Source organism: Corvus brachyrhynchos, unplaced genomic scaffold, assembly GCF_000691975.1.
Source record: "Corvus brachyrhynchos isolate BGI_N302 unplaced genomic scaffold, ASM69197v1 scaffold14, whole genome shotgun sequence".
Lineage (NCBI taxonomy): Eukaryota > Metazoa > Chordata > Aves > Passeriformes > Corvidae > Corvus > Corvus brachyrhynchos.
In genome coordinates, this window is record NW_008239110.1 from 7,066,153 (window position 1) to 7,080,790 (window position 14,638).

General features: G+C 41.0%; 1 protein-coding gene across 1 annotated transcript in view; it reads left to right on the forward strand.

Annotated features, from left to right (window-relative positions):
• Nucleotides 1-12,167, forward strand: part of LACE1 (lactation elevated 1) — a gene marked incomplete at its 5' end in the record, with an annotated part of 59,902 nt that extends 47,735 nt beyond the window's left edge. The window contains 3 exons of the mRNA XM_017739405.1: nucleotides 3,934-4,074; nucleotides 5,732-5,845; nucleotides 6,586-12,167. Of these exons, the coding sequence (XP_017594894.1) occupies nucleotides 3,934-4,074; nucleotides 5,732-5,845; nucleotides 6,586-6,717 (387 nt within the window). The remainder of the gene's footprint in view (nucleotides 1-3,933; nucleotides 4,075-5,731; nucleotides 5,846-6,585) is intronic.
• Nucleotides 12,168-14,638: the final 2,471 nt, after the last annotated feature.

Genomic DNA, 14,638 nt, shown 5'->3' on the forward strand with positions numbered 1-14,638 from the left:
ATACTGACTCTTGACATCAGAGCTAATGACAAAAATCCACAACAGTTTTACAATATATACACATTCAGGAACAATAATACCATAAGAAAGACTCTTATCTGCCAATGTTTTGAGTTTTTAAAAATAATAATATAAGCATGTGAAAGAACTAGTAACAAATGGTAAGTGACAGTCATTACATAAATGTCTTACTGTTCTGCAGCTGAGTTTTGATCAATAATTGATGAAACAAAAGAGATCAGACAGTACCAGAAACACACACCAAATGAAGTTATTTTTAGAATATTATTCAGAGGAGACTAATCAGGCTAAACTTTCAGTAAGAGGATTACATATATATGTATCAATATTAGGAGGATTTGTGGATTCATTAGCAACTTCAGAGGAAGAAATACCTTCATGTATGCTCCTAACTAAAGCAAAATACTTTCTGTGACTGGTTGAGATTCAGAAAATAAATTTCAGCCCTGGAGGGTTATACAGAGGACAGTGCTTATGTGTCTAAAACTGTGTGCCTCTAGCCTTGTTACCTATCTGAGCTGGTGGTGTTGGCAGTCAGGACCCAGCCAGTGCTTGCTGCAAGATGAGGGGAAAAAGGGCCTGAAGACAGTAAGGCAGTACTGTGAAGGTGAGGGGAGGGCTGTGGGCTGCTGGAACAGCAGAAATTTGCTCCTTGGTGGTGCTTCTGTATATGAACTGTACAGCCAGAGCCTCTAGCAATGGCACAATCTGGCCTTGAACCCATTTCCCCATCTGTGTTCCTGTGTGGCAGAGGTGGTGCAGGTGTGCTTGTGCCAGCGCCATGCCAGGTTTAGGGGGCAGCAGGCCAGTAAGAATGTGAGTTGAGAAGCTGTCAGGGTATCCCTGCATCGTGATCTCTTATGTTCGGAGCATTTTGAGTTAGCTGGTGGGTTAGACCAGCTTTGAAGCAACTACAGGCAGCACGGAAACTGGACCAATAGCCAGGTTGGAGGTATAAAAAAAAGGCCTTTAATCTGTCACCAGAGCATTTGTAAATTTGCTGGTGGTTCCTTCTTTTTACACTGAGTAAGGCAGAAGGAAATTAGAGGACTTCCCGAGACAGAGTAAGTTATGCTAGGAACAAGATTAAAAGCTTTGTCTTTCATCTCCAGGACTGTCTCTAAACTCCAAAAGAAGAGCGTTTGAGAACTCCTCTCTCTATATAAGGGACTACAGCTGATATCAGCTGGGCCATTTTTAACAGCAGAATGGATGACTCAGCATTTCAGTTGGGTCTCGCCAGACCTGAGTCTTGTCAGGGAGGTACCGAATTTACTCTCATATGCTGCTAGGCTCAGATCTTTCTGAGTGTAAGATTTTGGAGTCTCCAAAGGCACATTTCTGCCAACATTTACAGAATATTATCACTTAGTGTTGGTGTAGACGTTTCAGAAGTTCTTGTTAAAGCTTGAAATGATCTGCCTTTTATGCCCTTAAGAGGAATTCTTGAATTGTTTGCTTTTTGCACTGCTGAAGTAGATTGAATTCCTGTTTGATTGTGATAAAGATGCATATTGTAACCTTCTATGAACCATGATTTTATGTCTGTATGAAAAGTAATATAAGTATTACATCTTCCATTCTTCCCATTTGAAATGCATTAGCCTTATTTTTGTCTTCCATCTGTTTCTTCCCTCTGACTGCCCAGGTTTTTCATTCTCCTGTTTGGATATCCACCAAGGTACCCACCAAGTTCTTAGCTGTATAGCTCATTTGTTGGGCTCTTCAGTTTGCCCACTTTGCAAAAGTTTGGACACTTTAATTTTTAGTTATATATGTATTTATTTTAGGAATCAGCTTTTAGTATTTGATACTTGGATGAAGAGGGTGTATTGGTATGATCTGTGTGAGAAAGTGTGTCACACTGGGGCAGGGCAGAATAGTTCCTCAGGGTTTTGGGTTTCAGCAGATGACTGCTTATGCTCTTCATGTGATAAAAGAATGAATCAGCATAGCAGTGATGTCTGTAATTTCTTACCTAAGGGGAGATACGAGAAATTCTTACCTTTCTCATGTACAATGAGATCACTGCTGTTCTCCCTCACAGGTACTCATCACAGAGGCATACTTGATCTCCTCTGTGTTTAACAGTACTCCAGTCCTAAGTATGGAATAAAATTACCCTTACCTAAACTATTTGCTTATCACTAATCTTAAAATCTCCAGCAGCATCCTGGTTGTGTTGCTTTTAGTGCTCCCATTGTTTTCTTTTGCACTTGATACTCTGGCTGTTCAGATGTATCACTTGTATCTAGTGGCAAGGTGTCCAGTGAGTTAGCTCTGTGTTGTTTCCATCCATCAGTTCCTTTCGCTTCCTTGAACCTTTTCCTGCTTTATTTCATCGGAACTTTTTGAGTTCAGCTACTCTGGTTTATCCAGATGGGATTTTGTTTTTTCAGAGGTGTTGAATGAAGCTTTGCTGGTGGCTCTTGGGATGATGAGTTTTTGGTTTCTGATGAGTAAGTCCATAGTAGTAACTAGGGGACTGAAATGGAGGGAGAAAGTAAGCAGTATATATAATTCTGAGGGGAGAATATAGCATGTACTGCTCTTAAACACTGCTCAAAAGAATTAGAAGTTTTTGTAATAATTTTTTTCATCTTACAGATGCTACAGGCAAGTTGGGTGCTTGGGAATGGGAAAGCAGGGATTGATTCATGAGACTGCAAGTGGGAGAGCTGGCAGAGAGTGAGAGGGTTTAATACCTGCCTGGAAGGTTAGCTTATTCCCATTAATTTTCAGAAGAATTTTTGGAATGCCATCAGGGCTTCTCTCTCCCATGCTTGTGTAGAGACCATTTCTACAAGTTTTTTATTCTAGCATCTGAACAAAACCCAAAGTCCTGTTCATGGGCAGCTATTAATAATTGCTTAAAATAACTTCTTGCGGAAGAGCTCTAGTTAAGAAGTTACATGTGGCCTACAACAAATTTGTCTAACAATTTCAGTTCCAGAAAATATTTTGTATTTATTGGTTTTAAGATAATAGCAGTATTGCAGTTCTTTATAACAGTATTAAACTGTTGGTACAGCACGTGGTAGACTTCATTAGCTGGGAAGGGAGTTGTGACCATACAAAATGCTGCTGAACTTGCTCTCTGCAGTACTTGCAGACAAGATTCTGAAGTATTTGCACAAGTAAAACTGATGGAATGAGTTCAGGAGTATGAATTTTAATAGCTCATGATAAAGTACTGCCTGTGGTACTGATAGGATAGATCTTGCAGAAAAAAATACCTTCCATGTAATGAAAAAGTAATTTTAGAGGAGTGTACTTGAATGAGCTACTACTATTTGTGCATATTTTCTGTTGATGGTTAAGATACAGAGAGAGAAACTAATGAGTTGTTCTTGAAGATTTTCATTTCATCATTACAGGAGAAACCATGAACAAAGGAACTGCTGCAAAGTTGTATTTTTGTCTGTTTCCTCTTGCTTTCAGTACTTGAAACATATGATATTTATTCAGTCTGGGTTAGTCCTGGGTGAACTAAATGCAGGTCTACTTAGGATTTAGTAACTAGCCTAAAACCCTTTGCATTTCAAAATCTTGCTGCTGGAAAGTATCCTAATAGCTATTCAAATTATTTGTGCATCAGGTTGAAATCTTCTATGGATTATGGTTTATAGTGATTATTTTATTTGAGATTGTCAGAAGAGATCATAATGTCTGGGTGCAGAAGAGCCACACTTTTAACTCTCACTGTTCACATAAAGTCAGCAGTATGAACACCCGCATGTACCTATGTCTCTACGGGCAATTGAGCATTCCTCAAGTGAGATCCAGTGGAATAAAAATAAGAATATGATCAGGACTTTACAGCTCTCTTCTGTTACTGAAGTGTGCCAAGATACAGTGTTTATGTGTCATTCTATCATGGGTTTCCATTTCTTATGGTTTGTTTTGTTTCAGCCTCTTGGAGCCAGCGACTATTTGGAAATATCAAAGCATTTTGACACAGTGTTTGTTCGTGACATACCACTTCTTACAATAGCAAAAAGGACACAAACTCGTCGTTTCATTACTCTTATTGATACCTTTTATGAGCATAAGGTGAGAACCAAGCCTTTCCTGTATGCAGAGGAATAATCTTGGGAGTCCTAAAACTGACTGTTACAATTGTATTGAAGTAAGGCTTTCTGTAGTAATGGTTTGGAAAACATAAGCAGAATGAACTAGCACTGCAAAGAAACATCATTCCAGCCTCACAAAAAAAATTGGTCCCATTGCAGTAAAGGCAAATAAACAAGGGGTTTTTTTGTTTTCTGAGAGTATTAAGCATGAGCATAAATATAAGCCTGAGCTCATTTGCCTTTCTTGAATGGGAATGTTCTTTCCTAACCCAGGAAAACAACAGAAGCCATGTCATTATTTTAATAATGAAAGATTGTGCTGCCAACTGTGCTGGAGTGAATTAAGTTTTTTAGATTTTAATCTGTATGAGCAGTTGTTCAGGAATCAGTGCCTTTTTGATCAGGAAGGAGGAGTTAGTAGCACAGTTACATCATAAAGTTTAAGGAAACAGTCACTACTACAGTAGCCTTTACATTAGATTGCAGAATTGCTCATGGAATAATAATGATAAATGCAGCACTTCATGTGGATTAACAGAGATTTCAATCATGGAAGCAAAATCAGCGTAACTAAACCAAAGGGAAGTTCCTGTTTATGGTGATTTTTTAAAAAGTGATGCAAGATATGAAACACTATCTTATATGTGATAATATTTGCACACACTTAAACATTTATGCAGTTGGGAAATGTCAGTTGAGGTTGGTTCTTACCAAGAATGTTCTGGCATTGGCTGTTGATCAGAAAGGCCCCAACTCAGCCAGGTACTGAACTAACTCAGTGTATGAGTAGTCTCATTCAAATCAGCCAGATTCTTTATGATTTGAAAATGGACATTTGCTAAGACAATATGTTAATATTACACTAATCTGTTAGAAATAGGGGGATGGTCTGCTCTGTGTTTGTGCTGTCATTAAGAATTGCAAGCAGTCACTCTCCTCCACTGGAAAAACACAAGTGTTAAACTCCCATCAAAAGTAGTTGGGAAAAATACCTGAGTATATTTGTGGATGCCTGTCCACAACGCAAACATCTTGCCTACATGCTCTCAACAAGAGTCTCCTTCTGTAGTATTATTTCAGTCTGTCTTCACTGCAGCCCCCCAGAGATACCATCTCTCACTGCACATTGTATCTCGTCCCAGCAGACATGAAAACAGCATCATTATTGTTACTAGCAAATAACTTTTACTGGAGTAGCACAGATGAAGTCAAGAAAGGCTTCACACAGCCTTCTGGGAAATTTGGAATTTAAGTGTTCTTTAAATAGTGTAGTGTATCTACCCACTGAGAGGACTCACTATGGGTGCAAAGTAAGCATTGGTTACTATACAGCTGTTATTTTATAAAGTAAACTTTATGGTGAACTCATTGCCTGTGTAGCAGATATTCTGAGTATTTGATAGCACAGTTCTTCTGTTCTCTGAGTAGAAGTTACATCAGTTGTTATTGTGAAAAAGATCCTGTAAGGTTAATATTCCATCTGACCAAGTCAGGTAAATCTGTAACAGCAGTGCTAGTAAGAGAAAGGAAAAAACACTGAGGTTTTAATTTGAAGTTTGCTTTTCATAGACCATGTATTTTATCCTGTTCCTGTAAAGCCCAAGTGATGATACTGTTGCCTGTTTTCCTCCTCTCAGGTGCGTATTATCTGTTCTGCGGCAGCTCCTCTCCAAAGCTTGTTCCTGGTGGAACTTGACAGTGGTGAACTGCAGGACAGCAGAGTGTTGATGGATGATTTGGACTTGAGCCAGGTACATGATTTTAACATCGTCTCCCTTTTGTAACAAAATTGGGTTTAGTCTCAGAATTGCAGCAGCATTTTAGGAGGGGGAATCAAGAAAACATTTAACTAATGATCTGCTGCTTTTCCTGCACTGTATCTGTCACTCTGATAATTACATGTTGTGCTACTTACTCATAGTCAAAGAAAATGTCACAATATATAGAACCATTTTGTGTAAGTTTTAGGGTCATTTTGAATATTAATCATTGTATCTGTTCAGTCATATATGAAAATGCTGATTTAAGTTTAGCTCCTACATTTAAAATACAGAAATAAAAGATGGTTTGTTCTTCGTCTTCCTAGACTGCAGAACAGCCTCACATGTCCTCACAAAGAGTACTACTTTGCATGTTGCTTATTCTGTTTTTCTTTTTCCCTATAGCTCAGTTCTTGCTAATGACTTTTTAAATAATTTGTTTAAATTGGTGTACAGTTAGTCAAAAAAAAAGGGAGAATAGATGGTTAACCTGTCATTGTGTTGTTTTAAAACCAAATTATTTTTTTTGCTATATTTTTTCCGAGGATTGCCTAGCTGAAATAGGTGCTTTTCTTTAATTTTTGGACATTAGTTTTAAATTTTTGGTGCCATGCTGCTGTCTTATTTTGTCAAAGCCTGTAAAGCACTGAGCCTTAGGAGTTGGTTGTACTGAAGTGCATCCTGTCTATGTGTCTCACAGGTCTGTGGGACTGTTTTTGTGTCTTGATTAGGATTCTGCCAAAGGACTCTCCATGTTTACAGGAGAAGAGGAAATCTTTGCCTTTCAGCGTACTCTCTCACGGCTCACAGAAATGCAAACTGAACAGTACTGGAATGATGGGGACAGAAGCAAAAGAACATAATTAAAAGTTGAATGAAATCACCAAGAAGTAAAATTACAGCATGAAATCACCAAGAAGAAAAATTGGAAAAGCTTTGGAAAAGCACTGAAAAGCTTTTTAGCACAACTTGAATAATAATTGCACTTTATCATCTGGACCATGTTTTCTTTCATCAATAGGTTTTTGAGTTTAAGACATGAGGTCTCAGTTATTTTTCTGTACTACCTGTGTGTGGATATGTGAAATTTTGCCTTCATTTGTTCTTCTTCAAACCCCTCTGGATGTCTGGGTTCATACAGGGGTCGTGAATGGAGTTACATCCAGCTGGTGGCTGGTCACCAGTGGGGTTCCCCAGGGCTCAGTGTTGGGGCCAGCCCTCTTTAATGTCTTTATCTGTGATATGGACAAGGGGATCAAAGTGCACCCTCAGTAAGTTCACAGATGATGCCAAGTTGGGTGGGGGTGTTGTTCTGCTGGAGGGCAGGAAGGCTCTGCAGAGGGATCTGGACAGGCTGGATCAATGGGCTGAGGCCAATTGTGTGAGGTTCAACAAGGCCAAGCGCCGGGTTCTGCCCTTGGGTCACAACAACCCCAGGCAGTGCCACAGGCTGGTGCAGAGTGGAAAACTGCCCAGGGGAAAAGGACCTGGGGGTGCTGGTCAACAGCAGCTGAACATGAGCCAGCTGTGCCCAGGTGGCCAAGAAGGACAACGGCATCCTGGCCTGGATCAGCAGTAGTGTGGCCAGCAGGACCAGGGCAATGATTGTCCTCCTGTGCCTGGCACTGGTGAGACCACACTTCAAGTGCTGTGTCCCGTTCTGGGCCCCTCACTACAAGAAGGACATTGAGGTGCCAGAGTGTGTCCAGAGAAGGGCAATGAAGCTGGTGAAGGGTCTGGAGCACAAGTCCTGTGAGCCGCAGTTGAGGGAACTTGGGATGTTTAGCCTGAAGAGGAGAAGGCTCAGGGGTCCTTATTGCTCTCTACAACCACCTGAAATGAGGTTGTATTGAGGTGAGGGTCAGTCTCTTCTCCCAGGTAACCAGTGACAGGATGAGAGGACACAGCCTCAAGCTGCTCCAGGGAAGGTTCAGGTTGGACATGAGGAAGAATTTCTTCACTGAAAGGGTTGTCCACTATTGGGACAGGCTGCCCAGGGAGGTGGTGGAGTCACCATCCCTGGCAGTGTTAAAGAAATTCCTGGACATGGGACTTAGTGCTGCGGTTTATTTGATAGGGTGATGTTTGGACAAAAGTTGGATTTGATGATCTTGGAGGTTTTTTCCAACCTTAATGATTCTCTAAAATATAACTTTGATGTTCAGGAAGTTTATTTGGGATTAGAATTTTTCTGGAGAACTGGTCTACAGACAAAGTTAATGGGCTATGCAGAGTCATTTATGATGTCACATGAAGTGGGCACTTCACTGTTTATGCACTGCTTCTGTCATGTACAATGCTGCTTGTACAAAAGAAAAATCAAATGCTTTTTTTAAGAAACTCCTGATATTGTCCATGCTAGAATCCTGGAACTCCTATGTAGTGTGTTCTGGTTTTTTGTTTTGGTTTGGTTTGGTTTTTTTTCTATTCTCTGAGTCTGGCCATCTGCTGACTTTCAGGCTCTAGGAGTTTTTTGTAATGCAGACTGTTGCTCAGTCTGGTTCACTGAAAGCTAATGGTTTGAACCAAGAGAGAACCCTGAGGAGGAGTTTTAAGGTCTTTGCACAGGATTAAGATCTCAGTAATGGATGGGAAAAGAGACCTTGATAAGACAGGGTATGTTGTTAACAAATAAGTGCAAGTTCATAGTCTTCCTAAATTTTGTGGTTCTTGCAACCTTGGATATGCTGCCTCTACACCAGTGACATCTTTTCCCTGAATTTTCTTAGGCTTCTTTTATACGAGCCTTCCAGTGCTGCTAACACACCTGCCCTGATCTGGGCAGAGTAGTACTCAGTACTACCAAAGCAATTCATCATGTTACCATAGGAATGTGTTTTATGGAAAAGATAGGATAGTAACTGATACCTCAAGACACATGACCCATCGTGATGTTTGTAGTTGGAAACTCTATTTTAGTTAAAGATGCAGTGGTGTCATTCTTGGTTTTTATCTAACTGAAACAAAACAGGGTATTATGTGTATTGGCTTATCATGTATTTTTATAAAGAGTCATTTTAAGAGCATATGTAGAAACTATGAGTAGGAAAAACATGTAGATGGACTGACTCCCTCATTTCTTAGGGGGGAGATACATAACACACTGTCCACAACTTTGAGAGGTTTTCTTGGATTTTGTAACGTGACCTTTTTCTGTCTGTTACCAAATTGTCTCCCATCACAATTACAAAAAGCTTCTAAAAGGGCCTTCTGGGCACCAGGGAGGGCTGGAGAGGTCCTGTGCACTTACTTTTGTTATGGAGCCACATGCTCAAGTCTGGTTTTCTGTTCTGATCCCTTCTGTTTGTCCTGGAAGTTACTTAACACTGGCTATACCTGTTCTTCAAATAATTTTTAAAACCTGTATTTATAGTTTGCAACTCATGGAACTATATTATTATTCCCACAAGGGTGACCACCATGGACTGCCATTTTAATGCATATTTATGAAAACTCCAATCAGAATACATTGCTGATACTTAAGAATATCCAAATAATTTGTGTATGCTTTCAGAGATTTGGATTAGGTTCTCAACAGAAGGGACTATTGACATTGATGCATGTGTGTCTGTATACACAAACACACATGTATATTTAATTTATTCATGTATATATAAATCTAGATAAAACTAATATATATAATTTAAGTGTGTGTGTTTCTGTATTTATACATGGCACTCTATACTTATCAGCCTGGGACTGTGCTGATAACTCTCCTGAAGCTTCAGCCTTGAATTTTTTTGAGTAGCATTCAAATGCCTCCTGCCTTGTTTGAACCAGAATGTGTTGTGGGAAAATGGGAGATGGTGGTAGATAACCTAAGGCACTTTGCATCTGGATATTTATTTACATTCTTTTAAAAATTGTTTATATGTTTAGCCTGTATGTCCTTCTTTGCCAGGTGGTACGGGGGAAATGTACAATCTTGCAGAACACAGATTACATGTCTGGGACATGTGATAGAGGAGGTCCTGGCAGGTTTGGCATTCCCACAGAGACTGCCTTGGGCCAGGGAAGTGAGGTGTTTCCCCAGGGTCTGTGTGGGTGATGACCAAGCTCCTTTAACCAGGGGATCCCTGTTTGTGTTCAAACTGGTGCTGCTTTGCCCATTGGTATTTGAGGCTTTTCTGCAGTCTGAGTGCACACCCCAAACTCAGATACCCCAGGTTTTTGGAAGCTCCTAAATGCAGTGGGACTGATGTACCATTGAAAGCCTCTGAGGCTGTAGCTGAGCACTGTCAAAACTCGGGGAGGGAAGTTCCCAAAAGCTTCCAGAGCCAGCACCACTTCCGGGACATATTGCTAAATAAAACCATAGTTCAGTCTTTCCTAGGCCCGCAAGGACAGACTCCCTGTCTGCTGGGAGTCACTGGTAGGTACCAGCAATAATCAAGGAGAAGAAATGAGGAAGATTCCAGAAGTGTTTTGAGGCTGAAAACAAGAAAAGTTGCCTAAATCACTGTGCTGTATTTGTGACTGTGCTGCAGAGGGAGGTTTGCCACTTTTGGGTCAGGTCCACAAGGAGAGATTGATTGGACCAGTTTGTCAGCCAGCCCAGATGCCAGGGCAGAGGGCCCCCCAGTAACCACAGAAGCAGCACATTGTTGCCCATCTACCTCCCTGAAGAAAGTGAGGCCCTATTTGATTATTTTATGATGCTGTAGCAAGTATAAAGTCTTTTTCCAGTGCTGAGTTGGGAGTGCTGTTCCTGGGCTCAGACACCTTCCAGGCAACTGGTGCCAGGCAGAATCTCACTGGACACCATGGACAACAGTGGTCATGTCGTGCCCCAGGGTGCTGGGCCACCTGTGCTCCCAGCTGTCCTGCCCCTTGCTCCTGCTGCTGTGAGACAGCAACAGTCCATGACTTTTTATTCCCACATTAGGCTGTTGTATTTGCCAAAACATAAACAGTGAGATGCCTGTGAGTAAATCATGCACTCTCCATAATGGCTTTAAAAATTGCTGGATTTATGCTGGATGCTTCTATCCCAAGTTCAAGTCCTGGCTTCTTAGGTTTTTCTTTACTTGTGAATTCATGTCATCTCAGATCTGCAACAAGTTTTTATTTCCTTTACTCGTTCAGCAAACATTATTGACAAGTTATTTTTAAAGATCTTTTCAAGTGACCTTTATTGATGTGGTGTGATATTTTGCTGTCATAGGAAGTAAAATCCTCAGGATTATGGACCATGTGAAACACTTTGTGTTTTCTAAAGGTCACGTCCTGGCTGAGAATCTCTCAACTAACTTCTTTCAAATACTTGATTGACCAAGGAATGTTCACAATGCCCAAAAAATTAACTTCTTTTTTTTTTTTTAATAATAAATAGTGCAATTCTGTCTTTCAGAGTTACTGTTTTTCACTATTTGTTACTGTGCAGATTAAGGGAACAATTGCAGTATTTTGGGTAGAACAAGACAGCCTTCCAAAGGCTTTGGAGGGATTGAAGATGCACTTTTTGCTGTTGCTTGGTTTTGATCTGAAAAGGAAAACCATTAATGGCTTTTCTTTTAGTAAAGGTGTTTGTGATGACACTATAGCTGGATAGATGTCACCTATTTTGCAGCAATCTAAACATGAAAAAAAGCAACTGACCAGGTTTCAAACAGTGCCCAGCACGGTCACCAGCCATCTAACGAGGAAGAACAATCTCTCCGTCAAGACCCAGCTAACAGAATTAAGATTCAGGATTTTTCTTTCTGTAGTTGCCTAGATCTGAATACACTTGGTGCCTCAGTTTCCCTGGTGATAAAATGGGAATGATACTACTTTCTTACTTGCTAACTCTGGAGTGCTGCCAGGCTTTCCTCATTAATATTCTAAGATTCTTGCTGAGGCTCTGGGATGAAAATACTTCAGTAAAGTATGTAAATAGTGCAAAAAGATAATTTAGCTACTCAGAGTGGATTAGTCTCCTTGTTTGGGTTATGGAATTAATGTCATCCACTAAACACCACATGCCTCTTCGTAGTGATTTTGTTTTAAATAATGCATCTATTTTAAGAATCTATTTAAAGAAAAAAAAATTGAGGTTTGTGATTAAAACAGTAAACTATTTGTGTAGTCTTTCTTTTACTTGTAATGACAAAATTCATATGATTCATAACAACCTCAGATCCTATATATGTGAAATACAGTGGCTTTGTAAATTCTCTTGGGATTTTCCTTGTATATGGAGAATATTTTTTAAAAGATGTCATTTTGAATTTAATATATTACAAACTGAACAACATAAATCCTTCTGTTATTTGAGAAGAATTTATCTTGTAATAAAGAAAAATTAATAAAACCAGATTTTATAAACATGTCACTCATGCTATTTTCAGGTATGTGTTCTGGATAGACAGACCTACTGTTAATGAGAATAATAAAACGTTAAGGGGTTGGAATGGACCTTTAAGATCATGCAGTCCCAATCTCCCCTGCCATGGGCAGGGACACCTCCCACTAGACCAGGTTGCTCAAGGCCTTATCCAACCTGTCTGGGAACACTGCCAGGGATGGGGCATCCACAGCTGCTCTGGGAAACCTATTCCAGTGCCCCACCACCTTCACAGTAAAGAATTTATTCCTAATCGCCACTCTAAGCTCTCCCTCTTTCAGTTTAAAGCCATTCTACCTTGTCCTGTCACTACATACCCTTGTAAAAAGTCCCTCCCTGGGTCTCTTACAGCTGCTTTTAGGTACTGGAAGGCTTCTGTAAGGTCTCCCTGGAGCCTTCTCCAGGCTGAACAATCCCACCTCTCTCAGCCTGTCTCCATAGGAGAGGTGCTCCAGCCCTTTGATCTTCATGACTTAGTGTGATTGTTCTTTCTTAAATCTCTCTCTCCAGGGGGCAAACCTGGACTGGCAGCACTGCCAGTTTCTGGGCACATGGTTGTCTGTGTGAGCTGTAGCCGTTGCCCTACACATGGTTCAGCTTTTGGGTAGGGATATCCAGGGCTTGTCAGAAAGATCCTCCTCTAGAAGTAGTTTAGACTTGTCTGCCTCAGTTACTGCTGCCAGCAGCTGTACTTTTTGGGTTTGGAACTCTTTTTTCCACCTTTCTGGCTCTTTTCTCCAACAACTTGAGGGTGAGACAAAATAGCAGTGTGCAAACCACAAAGTACTTTTTCTCCCCCTGTAATTTGGGATTCTTCCTGCTCAAGATGTGCTTTTGCTGTCAGCCAATTACTTCTGTGGTTAGTTGTTACAGGTTTTGCACAGCTTGGAAAATTGCCCTGGGAAGCAGTTAGTTAACATGTAGGCTGGCAGAGAACCCCAACACCGAAGGGCTGGGAAGGTCTGAGGATCACTGCAGCTCCCCAGTGCAAGTGCCCTGAAGGAGCACCTCTTAGTGTTGAGAATGGGAGAATGCTGCAGCATGGCATGTCTCCATGGATGCCAGTGGCAGACAGGCAGTTCTTGCTGGCAGATGGCAAGCAGTGTTTCACAGTTTGGACTTGAGAAACCAGTGGTGTAAAATTTTTAGGCGGGGTTACACTTTGGGCCTATTTCTATACCTTTTACTGCAAACATTGTATTTTCCCATTTCTTGAAGAGGGATGTTGTAATACTGGAAGTCAAGCAACCAACTTGCTCCAGAATCTTGCTTGCAGCATTGTGGTATCCAGTGTTTGAGAAGAGCATCCACAATGGGATGTCTTGCTCTCCCATTACAGATTCACACAGGTTTGTGAAGGAAGAGGCTGTACTACCCTCAACAGTAGTTGCATGCCTTGTCATCCATGTAAACATAGGGCCCTTCTCCAGATCAATTTAAGATCCTGTTTTTCCTTCAAATGTCCTGCAGCAGTGAGCTGTCAGGGTTTAATTAGAAATTTTGCTAAAATCCCTTTGCTTTGCTGCCTCTTCTGAAATCATTCAAGAACAGGTGCTGCCCATCTGCCTTTGCAGCTTTGTTTTTCCAGTGGATGTTTCTCTTGTGTCGCCTGCTCCATTTCCTCTCAGCGATGAGCAATCCCCAGCGTGTCCACCTCTTGTCAGTGAAGATTGCTGCTCATCCTGGGATACTTAATCTTCTCTTGTTCTGTATCCTCATTTCTGATGTAGAAGCACAGGTTTTTGTGTCTCAGCTTCCCTAAGACCCCTGGGCTTAGAGTTTCCTGCTGCTTGGCTTTGGGCCTCAGGAGCTCTGGCACATATGAAACACAGGGTATGGGGTCTGGGGGTGCACCCATGCCCCTGCAGAATGGGAGACATTTCTGACCCTTGGGTTTGGGGCACTGCCTGCTTTTGCCTCTGTGTCTGCCCAGAAGGGGGACTTGCAGTAGCAGTCCCTAGTGAGACAGGAGAGGGAGGATGGAGCAGATGGAGGATGCAGGCCACTTGCTCCCTCTCCAGCCTTCTGCATTCTCCACATATTTGTAAAACAACTTTTGTTTTAAATTGAAATGATTTCTAAGAGAGCCATTAAAATACAGAAATGCTTCTCACTGACCTAGTACTCTGCATTCATGTTGGTAAAATTTTGGATGTGTTTCTATAGTCCTCCCGCCAGTTCTTTGTCAGGGTGAAGGGTTTATTTGGCTCTGTTAATCCACTCTCTAGCTGAAATTGTTCATTTAAATCATTATAAAAATCTACTCTTTTCCAATGCGAATCCTATATTCCCAGATTTGAGTACTGCTGCCAGTGCAAAGACTTCACATTCTCTGAGTGCAACCACACTGTCAGTCCAAAGCCAAATTACAAACACTTATCCGCAATTCCCCTTACTCAGCTTCAAGCTAATTTTTCCAGCAGGCAACAATAGCCATAAAAGTATAGGGGAAGATTATT